Genomic DNA, 20,125 nt, shown 5'->3' with positions numbered 1-20,125 from the left:
GTGCTTAGCGTACATTAGCATAAATGCCATTGTCCTTGCACAATGCCTGTTTACTACTGCAAATGAATATAAAATATAAAACCAAGATAACCTTTTAAACAGGTTGAATATGGCATCGTGTTTTTAGAAATAATCCTGGATTACTTGTGTGCTTTTTTTAAATTTTTTCCAGACTTACATATTTATGTGAGCCTACATTCTGTAATGTTAACCTATTTTTCTGAAATTATGCCCTCTTTTTTATGGCATCATAAATCCAGTAAATACACATTCGCTTAATGCAATCTTAAGCTACACAACTACATGCATAGTTAATAAAATGTAAAGGAGTTGTTTTAATATAGAGATTGTTGCACCAATGAGGCTGTCCTCTATTCCCCTTATAATTTGCTAAAAACCCTCCCATGCCAGCTCTAATACCACAACAAGTGTTAGATTTTTCTGGGTCAGTCACTTCAAAAGTAATGAAGCCAGTGATAACTGGAATTTTCATAAAGAGATCAGCAATGGTAGCCCCCATATTTCTCTCATGATAGATTTACTTTAAATGGCCACCAGACAGCCAAATCATTCAACATTAAACTGGATCTATTTCCGTGTAGTAATGTCTGCATCTCCTTCCACTAAGCCATAATAAAAGTGTTGCTCTTAAGAAGCTAGTCTCAAGAGTGTGTTTTTCTATTCTAAATGATAAAGAATCCACCAAATTATAGCATCGGTTGGTTTTGTAATTAGATGTAGCAATCAATCAGAAGTGGAGATTCGGGTTGAAAATACTTACTTCTGAGAAGCTGTCAGGCAAGCAACTGTGCAAAACTAAAATACACTTTTGTTTCAAGTTGATGGTCTTTATTGAATAAAAAAGATATATGGGAAATAACACTTACCAACACAATAGCCTACTAGGTTAAGATACTGTCCATCAGAGCATGAGGTTTTGCAGCTACCAGCAATAAGACTAGCATGAGGGTGGCAAGTTAGACATTCAGCATCGGAAGAACCACTGCACTCCTTACATGACGGGTGGCATGCTGAAGCAATGGAGAACAAACTGTGGTTAGTAATGCTACACAATAAAAACATTACCAACAATGCCCATGCTATGCTTTTCATGAGGTTGCTAGTTCAATAACCCAGAACCTAAGATAAAATAGAACAGCAGTATGTACTGAGCAAACGTAGCAGGTGAACAAGTATAAAGATTCATGATTCATAGTCTTGGCAAAAATATAGCTACTTACTTTTAATATATTTTTTTAAATAGGCTTTCATTGTTTATGGATCTTTGTAGTGAACAAGTGAAACAAATTTACTAGGAGGATTTATTTACTTTGTGTACCTAAAGAGGAACTCCACAAAGTGAAAACCACAGGCGAACTGCCAATTTTATTTAGGAAATATACACTCAAGTTACCTTTAAAATGTAAAAGTAATTTTCCTCTAATTACTGAGGAATGTCAATGTGACTAGAAGAAGAGCAAAGGTGTTTGCAGCTAGGTAAACAGGAGATCGAGGCTACCTTAAGCGCCGGTTCACATTAGAAGCGGCACGACTTGCAGGTCGCCTCACCGAGGCGACCTGCACACGACTGCCGCGGCGACTTGCAAGACGACTTCTGTATAGAAGTCTATGCAAGTCGCCCCCAAAGTAGTACAGGAACCTTTCTTCTAAGTTGGAGCGACTTGCGTCGCTCCGATTAGAACGGTTCCATTGTACAGAACGGGAGGCGACTTGTCAGGCGGCTAGGTCGCCTGACAAGTCGCCCCCGTGTGAACCGGCTCTTAGAGCAGCAAGTCACCAGACCACAGATAATGTTCTGCTTCCACTGGTACTAGCATCTAGGTAAACAAGAGAGCAAGACAACCTCTAAGGCCTCTTTCACACGGATGATCCGTATGTCCGTTTTTCATCCATCCGTTTTCGGATGAAAAACGGACATACAGTCATCCCTATGGAGCGTCGGATGTCAGCGGTGACATGTCCGCTGACATCCGACCCCGCTCCGATCCGAAAAGTGTAACGGAGGAAAAACCTACTTTTCCCTCCGTTTTCGGATCGGATCGGATGACGACGGACACTACGGACCGTCATCATCCGATCCCCCCATAGGGGAGAGCGGCGCTCTGACAGGTCCGTCGCTGCACAGCGTGCAGCGATGCACCTGTCATCTTCCTGCTCAGCGGGGATCGGCGGAGCGATCCCCGCTGAGCCAGCGTGTGTTCACGGGGCGGATCATGACTGATCTGCCCCGTGTGAAAGAGGCCTAAAGCAGCTCTAACCATAGAAATACAGAAAGAAGCATCAGACTAAACTGGATGAAATAGGCCAAGATAATTTAAATAGTTGTCAAATAAATAAAAACAAGACAATCTGTCTTGGGGGCAACACCACCGCCCTTTCGTAAAAGCTCAACACAGGATAACAGGGCTCAACACATGGAGTAACAATGTGACAACTTGTTGTTGAGCAGCAATGGAGGCCAGCTGTCACAATGTTATTCCATGAACTTATAATACTGGCTCCCAAAAATGCATTGCATGTTTTTATATGACTTTTTAACAACAATTCAAATAAAAAAAAAATGAATTCTTATTTGGTTTTGGCCTGGTGCTTTTTTTTGTATTGCTATGGTTTGAGTTACAGTCGGGAGCCCTCTGAGGGAAGCCTTGCTATGTGGGAGGAACCTCCCCAGAGCTATTGAACTTTTTTCCACGTTTTCCCTCATTTCACTGCATATAAAAGTTTGAAAGTTCCCAGAATCTCTTTAAATACACTATATTACCAAAAGTATTGGGACACCTGCCTTTACATGCACATGAACTTTAATGACATCCCAGTCTTAGTCCGTAGGGTTCAATATTGAGTTGGTCCACCCTTTACAGCTATAACAGCTTCAACTCATCTGGGAAGGCTGTCGACAAGGTTTAGGAGTGTGTCTATGGGAATGTTTGACAATTCTTCCAGAAGCAACTAAGGCAGGTCATACACAAAGCAAATTTGTGAGGTCAGGCACCGATGCTGGACGAGAATGCCTGGCGCACAGTCTCCACTCTAATTCATCCCAAAGCTGTTCTATCGGGTTGAGGTCAGGACTCTGTGCAGGCAATTTAAGTTCCTCCACCTCAAACTCTCTCATCTGTGTCTTTATGGACCTTGCTTTGTGCACTGGTCCAAATCATTTGGTGGAGGGGGGATTATGGTGTGGGGTTGTTTTTCAGGGGTTGGGCTTGGCCCCTTAGTTCTAGTGAAGGGAACTCCTAAGGCATCAGCATACCAAGACTTTTTGGACAATTTCATGATCCCAACTTTGTGGCAACCATTTGGGGATGGCCCTTACCTGTTCCAAAATGACTGCGCACCAGTGCACAAAACAAGATCCATAAAGACATGGATGAGTAAGTTTGGGGTGGAGGAACTTGACTGGCCTGCACAGAGTCCTGACCTCAACCCAATAAAAAAACCTTTGGGATGAATTAGAGCGGAGACCGTGAGCCAGGCCTTCTCGTCCACATCAGTGGCTGACCTCACAAATGCGCTTCTAGAAGAATGGTCAAACATTCCCATAGACACTCCTAAACCTTGTGGACAGCCTTCCCAGAAGAGTTGAAGCTGTTATAGCTGCAAAGGGTATATTGAACCCTATGGACTGAGACTGGGATGCCATTAAAGTTCATGTGCGCGTAAAGGCAGGCATCACAATACTTTTGATAATACAGTGTATGTTGCTCTGGAGTCTAAACCAGCTCTGTCTGGAAACAGCAAATCACCTGACCACTGCTCATGTTCTGCTTGCACAGTGCTCTTCTTTATTGTACGTGATCTACAGCTGTTGTAGCCAAAAGGATAAGATCACTATCAATGATCCTTTAAAAACTATAGGTGTCAGACACTGAGGCGTGGTGTGATTCAAAACAAATATAAAGCCATGGCTGCTTCCTAGGCTCTTCAAAATTATAAACCCAAAGTCAGTACTAGGTTTCCTCCTTTAACTTGCTGAAAAAAATACATTGTGATGAATATTATATTGCCTACTAAAACTACTTTTCAATATTGTTTTTACAAATATTGACACCAATGTTGCACAACATTTAAACATAACTTACTTAATTCATGGACACCCATATAGGGGAAGTTTGGTCAGGCTGGAAACAGACTTTACTTAATGCCTGTTTCACACGGGCCATATCCAGTTTTGCTATGCAGAGGATCCGTTCGCTGATCACCTGCTGAGCTGAACGGAGCAGCCAGATGACAGGTCCATGCTTGCTCCACTTATGCAGAGCAGACATGGACACAGTCCACTCAGCTCTATGGGCAGGTAGATGTAAAAAGACCCACTGTCCTCAGATCTGATCTGGCCAGACGGAGGGGAACGGATGCCCTTCCATTTTTTTTTCCGTATCGGATTGGACCAGAAGGTAGCCGGGTGTAAACAGAGACAAGTCCCTTGACATGCATAGCTTCATTGAGGAGAATAGAGAGTCCGATTAGATCTGGCTGAAAAACGGACAGCCAGATCTGATCAGACCTCTCGTGTGAAAGGGGCCTAGGGCTTCTTGAACTACTTACCATGACAAGCTGTATCCTTTTTGTAGAATCCCTCAGGGCAGACTGACAAGCATACCCCATAGTGCAGAACATTTGGAGTATGGCAGCCAGTACAATTTAAATGATTTCTTCCGCTGCAGCTTTTACATGAGGAGTGGCATTCTGAAAAAATAGAAATGAAGAAATGAAAAAGTAAAGCTACATACATTTGCCTGTATAGCCATAATTTAAGGGCTACCGGATTACATACACCTGTATTAGTTTGCTAGGTTTAATTAATAAATACAAAGTATTCATTTAAAAGACAGGGTGCCATCCCACTGATGTTTACATTCTCACATGCAGTGCACATCGATAGTGATCCCCAAGTTTATCTAAAGAAGATAGCTCCATAGACTTCATTTTTTTTCTTTGTAGTTTTTATGTTTCTGGTCAAAAATACAATTGTATATGTGCTCACAATGGCTGCTGGGCCCTTACTTTGTGAGTTGACAAGCAGGATACAGTACTGTTTACTCAAGATAGTATACATTAATGGACAATTTACTATCCACACCACAATAAAAGATCATGAACCATACATAAGAAAATATTTCTTGGAAAGTGAGGTTTTCAGTTCACAGAATGAACCTTTTTCCTTGTAAATACTCAGTAATGTTTAATCAGTTTTAAGGCCTATCTACAGTCTTGCTGAAGTTAATCAAAAATGCTAATTTCAAAACCACACATAAAAAATTCGGCCATAGAAGGAGCCATTTTGGGAGATACACACACAGATGTGTCCTTATAAAGAGTTCATGCATTTTATGGCTTTCACCATCTTTTCATTCCTGTGCACTAAAGTCAAATGAGGCATTAAGGGTGTAATTATCTAGGCTAGTATAACATTATGGTGCACAACGTGTTTGTCATCAGTTTATCATTCCCTTCCCACCATTTTTACTGTATACCAACTGTGTATTTTGCCACGGATGAGAGACTTAGACAGTTGCTGTTACGTACTTTCCACAATATGCATCCATTAAACAGCCAGGCCGTGAACACAGAATACATCGATCACATTTTGCTGCAAAACTGAGTGAATTTATCAGAAAAGACTCATTCTAATTTGTCAAATCCTGAAATTCTAAATGACCTACCGATGCATATCTTCAGCTGCAGTCTGCAGGACTACTTTGAGACCCATCATTATATTAGCACCAAAGAAAAAAAATGCCGCAAACATTTCCCTATATTTAAAGCTATGTGGTACATCCAAAAGGTGAGGGCAATATCAGCAATTGAGCATTTTCAAGGTTTTAAGAGTTGGTGCTATGTGCTGGACTAATCAAAAGCATCTGTTATAGTTCTATTAATGCTGGCACACAAATTAATGTTAAAGGGTTAGTTCACATTTCCCAAAAAAACTGCCTCTTCAGCTAAGGGGCACCTCTACATTAAAACAAACTATGCAGCTTTGACTAGAGTTAAATAATGCCTTTGATATAGGTGTAGGCCATTTAAAGCGGGGGTCCACTTATCTATCAGTTTTTTTTTTTTTGAGTTCATTCACAAACTTTTCTTCTCAGCATTACATACTCACATATTGTGTGTAATATGTCCGCCTGTGTCGTATTTCGTCGGAAAGAATAACTTATATTATTCACTGCAGGCGGTTTCCATCTTCATTGTGGGCATTTGAAGCCCACGAGCATTTATTTCCTGGATGTGGTGAATGCTGTGCTCCCAGCATTCACCGCTCGTTCCCGCACATGCTCAGTGGCATCCTGGGAAGCCTGAGACTAGCTCCCAGAAGTCTGGGAGAGGCTAGAAACACGCCTACTCCCACGGGAGGAGAACCAGGAAGTGCAAAGAAGAATAGAAAAATAAAAGGTAATTACGGCGATTTAAATTTTTTTAAACGGCATGTCAGCATCTAGGCAAGGAAGAGAATACATACAGATATTGTTCAAAATTTGGGTGGAACTCCGCTTTAAACACCTCCCAAAGTCTGACTGATAATCTTCCAGCATTCCCCCAGTCCCGCTTTGCTGGTAGGAAGTTGCTAACACACTCCCAGCAATTATTGCTCACCTAAACCATCACAGCTCTTTCTCCATTTCAAAGCCCCTTGCATGCTCTCCCTCTCCTCATTTGCAGTAGATCTGAGCTCAGCGATGCTGCAATAGAGGAAATAGTGAGCTGCACATGCATGGGGGTTTGTGAGCTCACTCCTGTGATGATGATGGTGCAGTAATGGCTGGAAGTGTTTTAGCAATGTCTTAGCAACAAAACAGGATGGGGGGGGGGGGGGGAGCTGTCCCTGGTAGTTTTACAGCCAGGCCTTGGGAGGCATGTAGATGGCTTACACCTTTAACAAGGACATTATCCAACTTTAGCCAAAGCTGCACAGTTTGTTTTTATCTACAGAAACCCCTTACCTGCATAGGCAGTTTTGTGGTAAAGGTGAACTATCCCTTTAATGTCAACAGCTTTACCTGGGAAGGTCCATAAAATAGAGCAGAAGTAGGGTGCTACTACCCAATATGATCAGAAAATTATTTAGAGCTACTTGGGTGCGGAAAGGCAGTCGCACAGCTGCAGTAACAATCATATGAAAAGAGGCTCCTTGCTTGCTATTTAAAATCTTCAAAATGTATTGCTTCTCCATAAAAAGACACAGACAGCAGATGTAAACGCGTATCAGCCTTGCGGGCCTTGTTCACTACCATTACTTGGGAAGATGTTAGAGCACAATTGCTAGGACCAAGTGTTGTACCCCAAGGGTCTCCTACGTTTTTTCCGAAACAGGGTGTGGTGAAAAAAAGATGTTTTCAAGTCCAATGAAGTAAAATTGAATATCAGGGCCCAAATCTTTTATTTTACTTAAAAAATCCTTACATTTTTAAATGTTTAAATGTTTTTAAATGTTTCTGAAATTGCTATGATATCTGCCTATTTTTCTCTCTGAAGAAGCTGGGTAAGGATGTTCCAAATGTCATTTTATAACTTTGAAATCGGTTAGTTTATTTAACATTACATTAGAGTACATTAGAGAATGTATTTGCTGACCAAACTGTTCAAATTCAAGTGTCTTTCTATTTTGCTATTTTACAGCAACAGCACATTGAAATTAAAGTTGTGAATGAAGCATTAACCTCATCTACAGGCATATTGGCTGAAGGATATTGTGCCCTTTGATTATGAAATGATTGGATCACATATGATACCTTCAGGCTTTTAACAGTGAATACAAGAATATCAAATAATCTACTTATGACAGGAATTGATTCACATTCACCTTGAGCAAACATCCTACACAAAAGTGCGTGAATACAAAAGGGCAGGGGTGTTTATACACTGGAAAGGAGCCACAGTGCACAGCAAAGGTAGGTGGAACGAACAAGCCTTGACTTAATTTTACCTATCGCAGAGAGCCAAACTTTAGTTTGCAAATCCACACAACCAAGTGAAACATGATCTTTTTTTTATTTCATGATTGAATTTGTAGACAATAATTATGTTGATAAGCATGTGTTCTTACTTGCATGTCTGCATAGAAATATCTACAGTAACTGTAGTAACTGATTGGGGTCATTAAACTCCAGTGCTTTCACCAACATAGGTCAGTACATCTATTTATGCCTTTGCTGCATGTTAGAAGGAGATTTTGCTGCAACTCCTCCAGTTTTCCCAAAGTTGGCAAAAGAAGTGGTGTGTCTTATCCCTACAATACCTTAGCTACAAACAAGGCAGGGATCAGTGAAGATATGATTCTGTCTAATTTTAAATGTTACTCCAACATTTTATATTCCTAAAATGTGTCTATTGTACTATGTACTTTTGTTAAAAAATATTCTGCTCTGTTTGCATTGCTTCCTTTGTGTGGCAAAAAAAAAAAACTTTGTTTTTCTGTTTCACATTAACCACTTGCCGACCGCCGCACACACATATACGTCAGCAGAATGGCAAAGGCAGGCAAATGGGCGTACCTGTATGTCCCTTTGAGTTTGTCACCTATCGGCGCGCGCTGCCGGTGGTACACGCGATCGCCTGCCGCGCATCATGGGAGCGTGCCCACGGGTCCCGCAAACTCCATGTTCGCCGGCGGCCCACGATTGCGACGAAGAGAGGCAGAATGGGGAGATGCCTATGTAAACAAGGCATTTCCCTGTTCTGCCTAGCAACATGACAGGGAGCAGTGATCTCTGTCATGTTGTAGTGAGCCCATCCCCTCCCAATTAGAATCACTCCCTAGGACACACTTAACCCCTTGATGGCCCCTTAGTGTTTAACCCCTTCCCTGCCAGTGTCATTTATACAGTAATCAGTGGTTATTTGTAGCTCTGATCGCTGTATAAATGACAAGGGTCCCAAAATAGTGTCAAAAGTGTCCCATGTGTCCGCCATAATGTCGCAGTCCTGATAAAAATCGCAGATCGCCGCCATTACTAGTAAAAAAAAACATTAATAATAAAAATGCCATAAATCTATCCCCTATTTTGTAGACGCTATAACTTTTGCGCAAACCAATCAATATACACTTATTCGATTTTTTTTTACCAAAAATATGTAGAAGAATAAATATCGGCCTAAACTGTGGAAGAAATTTGTTTTTTTATATATTTTTGGGGGATATGTATTATAGCAAAAAGAAAAATATTGCTTTTTTCTCAAAGTTGTCGCTCTTTTTTTGTTTATAGCGCAAAAAATAAAAACCGCAGAGGTGATCAAATACCACCAAAAGAAAGCTCTATTTGTGGGAATAAAAGGATGTCAGTTCTGTTTTGGGTACGTAAAATGGGGAGGGGTTAAAACTGGAGGCATAACTAGAACCTTCAGTGCCCTGGTGGAAGAAACCATGAAGCAGGATACTTTTTAACAAAAGTACATAGTGCAACAGACACATTTTAGGAATATAAAATGTCGGGGCAACATTTAAAGTTACACAGAATCATATCTTCTCTGATCCTTGCCTGTTTTGTAGTTAAGGTATTGTAGGGATAAGACACCCTGACCCCTGGCCGGGGGCCCTTCCCTCTGTGCACAGTGGCAGAATGCAAGGGCCCAGTCATATGTGCGACCTTTGCGACCCTGGTAGTTCTGCCACTGGTGTCAGTAGTATTTACTGCTTATTATTTTATACCATTTTATTTAATTTATTATTTTAAAATATTAGTTTTACAATTTTTTAGTGGAACTGCTGCTATGATCATTCTTGCGGTGCACAGAATCGCCGGCTCTAAAAGATGATACCTGAATGATGCCTGTAGCTGCAGACATCATTCAGATATCCCCACTGAAAGTCATAGACATCATATGAGGTCCTTGGGCTGGAAGTGGTTAAAGTGGTTGTAAAGCCTAAACATTTTTTAACTTAATGCATTCCTTGCATTAAGGTAGAAATTGTTTAGGTGTCAGCATCCCCCCTCATACTTACCAGAGCCCTCATTCAATCCAGCACTGTGCACGTCTGCAGCTCTTCTCTCCCCTCTCTTCTGGGTCTCACTGGCTTTGTTGGGGCATCGGGAGCCATTGGCTCCCAATGCTGTCAATCTAAGCAAGTGACGAGGGAGCAGGGCAGAGTCCTGCTGTCTGTGTCAATGGATACAGCAGCAGGGCTCAGGTGCGAGCATGCATGAATGCCCCCATGGGAAGCAGCTTCCCAAGGGGGCACTGGACAGAGGGGAGGGGCCAGGCGCGCCAACGGGGGACCCGGAAAGAGGAGGTTCCATTGCACAGAGCAGGTAAGTATAGACATTTTTTTTTTAAATGTACCTTTACAATCACATTCATGCTTTTTTGTTTTTACACAAACCCTTTCAAGGTTTCCTCAAGCTGATTATGTTATGCACAGGGCCCCCTTCCCCTGTTATTGTTGGGCTGTCCTCAATGATGCACTCAGCACTGCAGTGACTGCTCTCTGCATGATTACACTGTGAGTGCAAGGCCACGTGTTAATGCCCAATCAGGGAACAAGTGTATAACGTCCTGTACCCACAGGCTGTCATCAGTCCTCCGGTTAGAATGACCCTGGACTGAGGACAGTGGCAGAAGAAACAAACTGCAGGTGACAGAGCCAGAGAGGATATTGCAGCCTGAACTGCTTTTTTTTTTAAACCTCTGGGGGGGGGATCCTTTTGAAAAAATTTAACTCAGAGATAGCCTTTAAAGCTGAAATTCAGGTAAACGTTCTCAGATTGCACAAGGTGAAGATCATGACGTCACCACCCCGCCTCTCCAACTCTTCCAATCAAAGAACACTTTGCATTCATTGAGAAAATGCAAAATGTTCTCTGAATAGTTCCAGTGCAGAGCGAGCTACCTACTGTGTTCACTAAGCAGCACAGCAACCACTCAGCAGGACCAAAAGCTAGCGGCAATCATGGTGGTAGTAGCAGTGTCTATTACAGTGATTTTCACCCTCCACGGGGGTTGGCCAGGTATGGTACATGCATCAATGTCCAAGCTGGACCAAAGTAACTATGCGAAATATGAATTTTAGCTTTAAAGCCCAACTTGAGGAAACTTGTAAGGTTTAAGTGCTTGTTTAGGTCTAGGGGACATAGAAATGTAGATTAACTTACCTGATCCTCTGCTCCTGCTTTTAGACCAGTCCCTACAGCCTCTTCTCCCCCATAATTCAGTGGTGTAAGGCCATGACATCATCAAGACGAATTTAGGGTCCACAGCCCTGCATTCCTTGTGAGGACGCTGAGGAACAGTACACCACTGGAGCATGGAGGAGCACCATTTGCCAGGGGAGGATCAGGTAAGTAAAAGTGCTTTTCTGTCCCCTAGACCTAAACAAGCTTTTTACACTTGCAGTGGGAGAATTTTCATATTTCCTGAAGTTGGGATTCAAATTTCACCAGAAGAGTTATAGACAGCTATATATACTCTTTTCACGTTTATCTAAAAAATGTTTTGGCTGTAATTGGGTTTTAAAATTTCAAACACTTTTATTATGTAGAAGGCCAAACCCTCCAAAATGTTTTGACTTGTTATATATATTATACACTGTATATATACAACTTCTTTTATTTTATTGCCAATAATAGTAAGCAAAAAATGCATTTTTTTACAAAATTTTCGGTCTTTTTTTATTTATAGCGCAAAAAATAAAAAACCCAGTGGTGATTAAATACCACCAAAAGAAAGCTCTATTTGTGTGAAAAAAGGACAAGAATTTCATATGGGTACAGTGTTGCATGATTGAGTAGTTGTCATTCAAAATGTGAGAGCATTGAAAGCTGAAAATTGGTCTGGTTAGGAAGGGGGTTTAAGTGCCCAGTGGGCAAGTGGTAAATTCACTGCACTATGGGGATCCCCTCTGTTATGTGAGTCCTTTGCAAGATATACTCATGATCTCTGAAAGGGCCATACCACCTACCAAAGGTGAACACCCCAGAGTGTCAGAAAGAGAATATCACAGTAAGAACTCAAAGGAAGCAGGATATAGGACAGCCCCTGCCTAAGGGAAAGATGAAATTAGACCTGGCACATAGTGGGTCCATACTTTGAGATGAGAGAATATAGAGAATGGTGGTAAGAATCACGTTGGTTTTTATATAGTGCACCTAGTTCACATACACAAATCATAGGGATGTGAGCATTGGAACCACTATGACAATGTTTAAGAATCTTGTTTAATAGACAGTGATCTAGATGTGTTTAATAGAGAAGTATAGGTTCCCACTGGAACGCTGGGCTGTGGAGGCTGGAGCGGCTGGCTTAGGCTCTCAGTGACTCACTGAGAGGCTGAGACAGGTGCCGGTCCAGGCTCCTGGGTGAATTCCGATCATATGGTTGCGATCTTTCCCCAGCCTGGACTGGCTCCGTGACATCAACCTACAGCGAGGTTCAGCCCACTGTCATCTGAAAATGGGTCACAGGAGTGCAGAATGAACCGCATTTCTGTGATCCACAGGAGAAGTACAGCCAAACAAACTTTGGCTGTAATTCTCCTTTAAAGCAGAAACTATAGTCTATTTTCTGCAAGGAAACATTTGAAAAATAATATTTTTGTAAGATTTCTATTTGACAATACTTAGATACATTATAAATAAAGAATATGTTTCAGGTAAATTCCAAACGAACAATGCACATGACCACAACTATCGTACAAGCTTGTTCCAAACAAACAAAAGTGAGTGGAAGGAGAGGTTTGGGAGCTCAGATGTTACAAGATGGCAGAAAAGCACAGTAAGAAACAATTTCATGAAATATAGATTAAAGTGCCATTAAGTAGTTATTGTTTGTGGATTATTTTTTGCGGAATAAGGGCATTGTTTAGTGTCATGTTAAAGCGATGTTCCACTCAAAAGTGGAACTTCTGCTAATCTGCTTCCTCCCCCCTCTGGTGCCACATTTTGAACCTTCGGGGGGGGGGGGGGGGTAGCTGTATTTAACAGGTACCCTTCCCCACTTCCGGGAGAAGGTGCCGGAAGTTCGCCCCCCTTCCTCCTTCCCCCGCTGCTGGGCCAATTAGAAAGTGCAGCGTGCTTCGCGCATGCACAGTAGGGAGCCGGCTTCACTGACGGTTTCTCTTGTGATGAATGGCGGCGGGAGTAACCGACAGCCGATCCAAAAATCAGCTGGGGTGCCGACATCCCTGGACAGGTAAGTGTCTATATATTAAAAGTCAACAGCTACAAAAACCGCTTTAAGGCTGTTTTTGTCATCTGGCCAGTGAGTCTGTCATTTTCAACTTCCTTGAAAAGACCAAGCTATCCAGTAAAAATGACAGATAGGACTGAAACTATTTAACACTGGCAGGAGTGTTTACAATGATCAGCTTTTATTCATTTATGTAAAACCTTCATCACAAAAGGAAAATAGAAACTGTTATCTGGAGTTCAGCTTTAATTTGCTAGACAAGTATATTTATATCTGCTAGTGTATGTAACATTATACTGTCCACCAGATAGACAATGCCGCTGTCAAGGATGCACCCTAAAAGCCTGCTCCTTCAAAAGCCTAGCCACTCAGGTAACTCAGCAAGAGCCCATTGTGAAACACAGCTGTCGCCATCAATATATGTGCACTACCAATTGTGTACACAAAGCACAAAGTAAATAGTGTGAGTCAGAAAATGTATTGCATTGTTAAAGCATCAGCTACTGTTTAGAATGTAAACTATTCCTATGGGCTTTCCAGGAGGGGCTTATACTGGACACTATATTGTATGGGTACTATGCAAAGCAGACACTCTTGCCCAATTCCACAAGAATAATTTTTTTTGCAACGCCTGAGTTTTAATTAACACACATTATATTGTGATATAATATTAATTGTTAAAAAAACAAATCACCATTGTTAGCATGTACAAAGTTCTTTCATGTACACTGGACTTGAGCTCACAGATTTAAAGAGGTTGTAAACCTCTGAAAAAAAATCACCAGAAAAAAAAACCTGCAAGACAAAGGCATAATGAGCTAGTATGCATCACATACTAGCTCATTATGAAATACCTTAAAACAAAACTGTTTCAGCAGTCCCCGCACACCGCTGTCACAGCCAACATCTTTCCCGGAGCTTCTTCCGGGTTTGCGGGCTCTGGTGCTGTTATTGGCCGGAGCTGCGATGATGCCACTACCGGGCATGTGCGCGGCAGCCGCCTTTCACGGCACGGGCTCATAAGGAACAGCACACGTGGGCCGTTCATTCAGAGCGCATGCGTCAGTGATGTCACTGGCTGCATGCACTGGAAATATCTCCTAAATTGTACAGGTTTAGGAGACATTTTCAATACCTATACAGTAGGTAAGCCTTATTATAGGCTTACCTATAGGTAAAAGTTTGCAGAGGAATTTTAATTCCTCTTTAAGCCGAATTGATAATTTAAACTGCAGCATTCAAACTGACATAATCATTAATTTGTCCAAACATGTTTCATGTATTACACAAACATTTAAAATGTGCAAATATATAAAACATGTCTGTGTCCCTAATATCTTTCTATTTACTTTTAGAAATTACAGTTCTTTTCCCACTGAGATATGTAGAAATAGTATTTATCATGTTAGATAATGAGTGTGAGTGTGAAATCTCCATTAAAGTGGATGTAAACCCAAATTTTTTTTTATATATATATCATACTGTAGAGTATAAGATTTCCTATCATTTGAGCCCAGTCTTGCCACACAGAGTTAATCCATCTCTGAGCAATCCTCTTTTATTGTTCAGTGAGAAAAATCTTGACAAACTGAGAAAAACTTTGTCAAATCCTCCCCCTTGCCGTGAGTGACAGCCTAAGGCACAGGCATTATTTTTTAATTCCCTCCCCCACTCCTTTCTTCAGCAGCTCTGCAAGGATTGGCTGTTCCACACCTCACCATGATTTTTCACTGGATGTTAGAGATCATAGCAGAAGTTCAGTTAGAAATACACAGGAGAAAATGCATTTTGACAAGGGGAGTGTAGAGGTGGGCGGGGAGTCTACTGACATCATGACTCCACCCACCGAGCTCCAGACAACAGACCCACCCACAGAATATGCAGTTTTTCAGGTCTCAACAGACAGAGGGGAGACATTTGACAGGTAAAGATACATGCAGAAGGCATATATATCCTTATAGATAACCCCTATGGCAGTAGTTTAGAAAGGATGACATTGGGTTTACATCCACTTTAACAGATGTAAATAATAATGTATATGTGACTATATTTTAGTTAGAGTTGTATCAATGTGGGTATGTAATATGTCTTCTTATATGACCCTGAAGATAGTTGAGAAGAGAAAACTGTTCTATAAAGCTACTCTGGCTCAGGCAACTGTATATAGCTTTGCCATCTGCCATCTGCTTCTTTTTTGGATGAATTTCCAGGGAAGGACATTTTTCATCAGGACATTTATTAAGTGCTGTTGAATTACAAGTAAATGTAATAACAGATCCTCGCTACAATCAATTCTTTCCAGTATATACTGTGGCACCACATGCCTTGATAGTATTAACCACTTCAGCCCCAGAAGAATTGCCTGCTCAATGACCCAGCCATTTTTTGCGATACGGCACTGCGTCGCTTTAACTGACAATTGCGCAGTCGTGCAACGCTACGCCCAAACAAAAGTGACATCCTTTTTTCCCACAAATAGAGCTTTCTTTTGGTGGTATTTGATCATCTCTGCGGTTTTTATTTTTTGCGTTATAAACAAAAAAAGAGCAACAATTTTGAAAAAAAAAAACACAATATTTTGTACGTTTTGCTGTAATAAATAACCCCAATTTTTTTTTTTTAAAAAGCTAATTTTTTCCTCGGTTTAGGCCGATATGTATTCTTCTACATATTTTTGGTAATAAAAATCGCAAAAAGGGTATATTGATTGGTTTGCGCAAAATTTAGAGCGTCTACAAAATAGGGGATAGATTTATGGCATTTTTTTTTTTTTTTACTAGTAATGGCGGCGATCTGCGATTTTTATCGAGACTGCGACATTATGGCGGACACATCGGACACTTTTGACACATTTTTGGGTCGACAATTATTTTAAAAGTTGTGTGATTACTACAAAATGAATGCAGGGATTTTTCAAAAAGAGTTTAGAGAATCCCACCACTATTTATAGGTCAAAGTATAAAAAAGATTTTCAGTCTCATAGTCAAAATGACAACTTTAGATTAAAAACACCCTAAAAATGGAAAAGAAAAAAGCCACACTTTAAGCTTTTCAACAATGCACCATGCTGGAGATATGGGCTAAAAATCCGACACAAAGCAAATGATACACACAATGTATGGAAAATAAAAATTTGAGGTGCTGCTAACATGGAAAACAACCCATGGTTATTCTTCTGGAAGTGAACATCTGATTGCTAACGGGGTTACCACCACTGCTTCTAAAGGCCTGATTTTTTTCAGGTATATCTTACATCTTCAGTGTGTTAATCTGCGGTAATCCTAACTTTAAGTAAATCTGTAGCCAGGCTATGCACATACAGTATAACTAGCTACAGGCACTGTGCATCAATTAATCCTCCAAATCCCTAACAAATGCACTGTGGTGAGATTGTAATCAGATTTCTAACAGCTTTACCTCAGTTAGGGATTGATTTTTGTCTAGACCTTGGCCTGGGGTGGCCTCTAGCTGACTTGCCCACTTAAATGCATATAACCATTTAGCTCTACCCCTTGCCTCTGACCATTTATTACATAATCTGGTTGGCAAACCTGGTCTTGATCTCACTTTTTTTCTTTCTTCCAGCAGTCACTTGGAAGGCTTCCAGCCTTCCAATGTAAACAACAAGCAGGTGCATTGTGCTTACATTAAAAGGTTTGAAGGTTGCAATGGAAGAGTGAACACAGTGAGATAAAGCTGCTAACCAAAGTAACTATTTTATGAACTTTGAGGATTAAATGCTTCTCAGTCTAGCAACCAGAGGTCATTCAGAGTTTATATTAAAGTAAGTTAAGGTCTCCTACCTTACTCCCATTGCAGAATGCAGCGTTTGTCTCTTTGGCATTCAACACTTCTCTAGTGGCGGATGCCTGTGTTCCACCTATCGACCCCTTATCACTATCATACTGCATAGAAGGGGGCATAGGCATTGGAAGAAGAAAGGTAGGAGACACAGTCCTCTAGAGAGGTATAATACCTCTTCTCCAGCAGAGCACCTTCCTTTAGAAATTGCCTTTAGCCCTGACAGGGCTGCTTTAAAATGCACTTATTGCTTGTTAAAAATATGTAAATACAGTAATACCTTGGTTTGCGAGTATACAAGCATTTTGCAAGACGAGCAAAATTTTTTTTACATTTTGACTTGTTATGCGAGCACTGTCTTGATATACAAGCAGTAGTTTCATGTAAAAAAAAAAAGAATTACACTCACAATGTTAAGGAGTCTGGTGCTTATCAATGTAAAGCCGCTGGTGTATATTTATAGTAAAGCCGCTGGTGTACAGTATACAGTACTGTAAGTACTGTACAGTACTTTAAGTGGCCAGAGGTCCGAGGGCGCTGGTGGCTGCCAGCGCTTCCTGGAGAACTCGGAGATGCTCGGAGACACTCCCAGCTTGGTGGGGGGGGGGGCATAACGCGCATTCGGAGCAGCTGGAAGTGTCAACAGTTCTCTAGGAAGCGCTGGGAGCCACCAGCACCCCCCGGACCTCTGGCCACATACAGTACTGTATTCTGTACACCAGCGGAATGACTGTAGTTATACAAAACCGGCTTTACTGTACTGTATACAACAGCAGCTTTCCATGGATTAACACCAGACTCCTTAACACTGTGAGTGTAATTCTTTTTTTTTTTTTACATTAAAACTGTGATCTTTTTTTTTTTTTTTTTTTTTTTTTACACCAGAGAGGTACTGTACAGTATTCCTGCCATTGATATGAGCTACAGTACTGTATTTCGAAGTGCAGGTTAATTTGTTTTATTTTTACAGCACACTTTATACTGTATTTTGTATTGCCTTCATCATTTTTATTAGAATAAATGGTTGTGGAACGAATCACCTGAGTTTCCATTATTTCTTATGGGGAAATTCGCTTTGATATATGAGTGCTTTGGAATACAAGCACGTTTCTGGAACAAATTATGCAAACCAAGGTATTACTGTAGTTGAAGGCAAGAGCCTGGCCAAAGGTTAACTTTCAAAGTCTCTAAAGAAATAAGACAATCGAAGCTTTAGTAGGTGCAGATTGCAAAAACAAACAGCTTTAAAATGATAGCACCTCCACAAGAGAAGCAGAAATGTGTGGCTTATCAATGCATAACTGTTGTGCAGAAACAGTATATAACTAGGCCTAAATTTGTGGAAAGGTGACATAAAATAAGTTACAGGGTGGCAATATTTCAGCTAGTCTGCCCTTTTTCTTATCTTAGCATATTACTTTCTTATGCATGCTTTGCATTAATGAAATGATTAAGACTTATTACTTCCTTACATGAAGAATATTATATTTATTGTATAGAATGTGTATGGAACCATGCAATCATAAAGATCTGTGTTCATAGGCGCAATATATCTTTCTTTTCAGCCAGCCATTCCCCCTAGTGTAAAAGCCATCCTAGTGGCCGATTAGCCACTGAATGGCTTTTACAGGCAGTGGGGGGTGCCCCCCTCCTACCGCCCATCGGCGCTTCTTTGGGCTCTCCTGTGCAATTGGAGAGCCCAGGATCTTATCCAGTGGCGCCTTCGGGTTACCATAGAGCTGGCTGAAGACTGGGTGGTCCCCGGACATCAGAATGATCCTGGGAGGCCAGAAGCAGCATAATGACATCACTTCCGGCTCTCACAGATGTAAAACACTGCCATTTTGTTTCCCTAGAAGGCTGAGATCAATGTTTTTTTTTAATCTAATGCTTTCCAGAGCAGAGGAGATATCTGGGGTCTTATAGACCCCAGATGTCTCCATAAAGAGGACTTGTCATGCCTTATTTCTATAACAACAGAAACAGAGACAGTTTACATTTAAAAAAAATTAAAGGGACAGTGTAAGAAAATAAATAAATACATATTTTTTTTTTTTTTGTGCCACCTATTCCCTCATGCTTGCATGCAGAAGTGAACACATACGTAGGTTGTGGCCGCATATGTAGCACTAGACCTCCTGTGTAACTCTAAACTAGTAACCTGTAAAAAATTTTAAAGCATCGCCTAGATTTTTAAGTACCGTAGTTTGGTGGCATTACACGAGCGCATGCAATTTTAAAGCATAACATCATCTTCTATATTTTACCAAAAAATTGGGTTCTTTATTGTGTTTTTTTGCATTAAAATTGATTAACCGCTTAACAACCTGCCCATAGCCAAATGACGGCTACAGGGCGGTTGTTTAACTCTGGGAGGACGTCCAGAATTCTGCTCTCGCGCGCCCCCTAGGGCGTGCACTCGAGAGATCCCGGTAAATGGCCGCTGATCGCGGCCGTTTACCATGTGATCGCTCCGTCAAATGACGGAGCGATCACATGTAAACAAACCGGCGTCATCTGATGACGCCGGTTCCTCTCCTCCCCTCTGTGTACCGATCGGTACACTGTGAGCGGAGAGGGGGATGGATGGATGGCTGCAGCGTTGTGGGCTGCATGTGTAGTGCCCACAGCGCTGCTCAGAGACATCCAGCCATCCATCCATCCATGCTCAGCCATCCCCACTACTATGCATGCCCTGCAATGCCCTCTGCAATGCCCCACAGTACTCTGGTATGCCCCACAATACCCCTGCAATACTCTGCCATACCCTGCAATACCCCTGCAATACTCTGCCATACCCTGCAATACCCCTGCAATACTCTGCCATACCCTGCAATACCCCGCCATACTCCGCAATACCCCGCCATACTCCGCAATACTCTGCCATACCCTGCAATACCCCGCCATACTCCGCAATACCCCGCCATACTCCGCAATACTCTGCCATACCCTGCAATACCCCGCCATACTCCGCAATACCTCGCCATACTCCGCAATACTCTGCCATACCCTGCAATACCCCGCCATACTCCGCAATACCCCGCCATACTCCGCAATACCCCGCCATACTCCGCAATACTCTGCCATACCCTGCAATACCCCGCCATACTCCGCAATACCCCGCCATACTCCGCAATACTCTGCCATACCCTGGAATACCCCGCAATACTCTGCCATA

General features: G+C 41.6%; 1 protein-coding gene across 1 annotated transcript in view; it reads right to left on the bottom strand.

The window, feature by feature from the left end:
- FRAS1 (Fraser extracellular matrix complex subunit 1) overlaps window positions 1-20,125 on the bottom strand; it is an 830,295-nt gene that overhangs the window by 330,151 nt on the left and 480,019 nt on the right. The window contains exons 19-20 of the mRNA XM_073597432.1: window positions 4,570-4,710; window positions 888-1,031 (exon numbers count right to left, since the gene is read on the bottom strand). Coding sequence (XP_073453533.1) covers window positions 888-1,031; window positions 4,570-4,710 — 285 coding nt within the window. The remainder of the gene's footprint in view (window positions 1-887; window positions 1,032-4,569; window positions 4,711-20,125) is intronic.

Source organism: Aquarana catesbeiana, linkage group LG01, assembly GCF_042186555.1.
Source record: "Aquarana catesbeiana isolate 2022-GZ linkage group LG01, ASM4218655v1, whole genome shotgun sequence".
NCBI lineage: Eukaryota > Metazoa > Chordata > Amphibia > Anura > Ranidae > Aquarana > Aquarana catesbeiana.
Note: the sequence above shows the minus strand (reverse complement) of the source record. Positions and strands in the feature narration are given on the sequence as shown.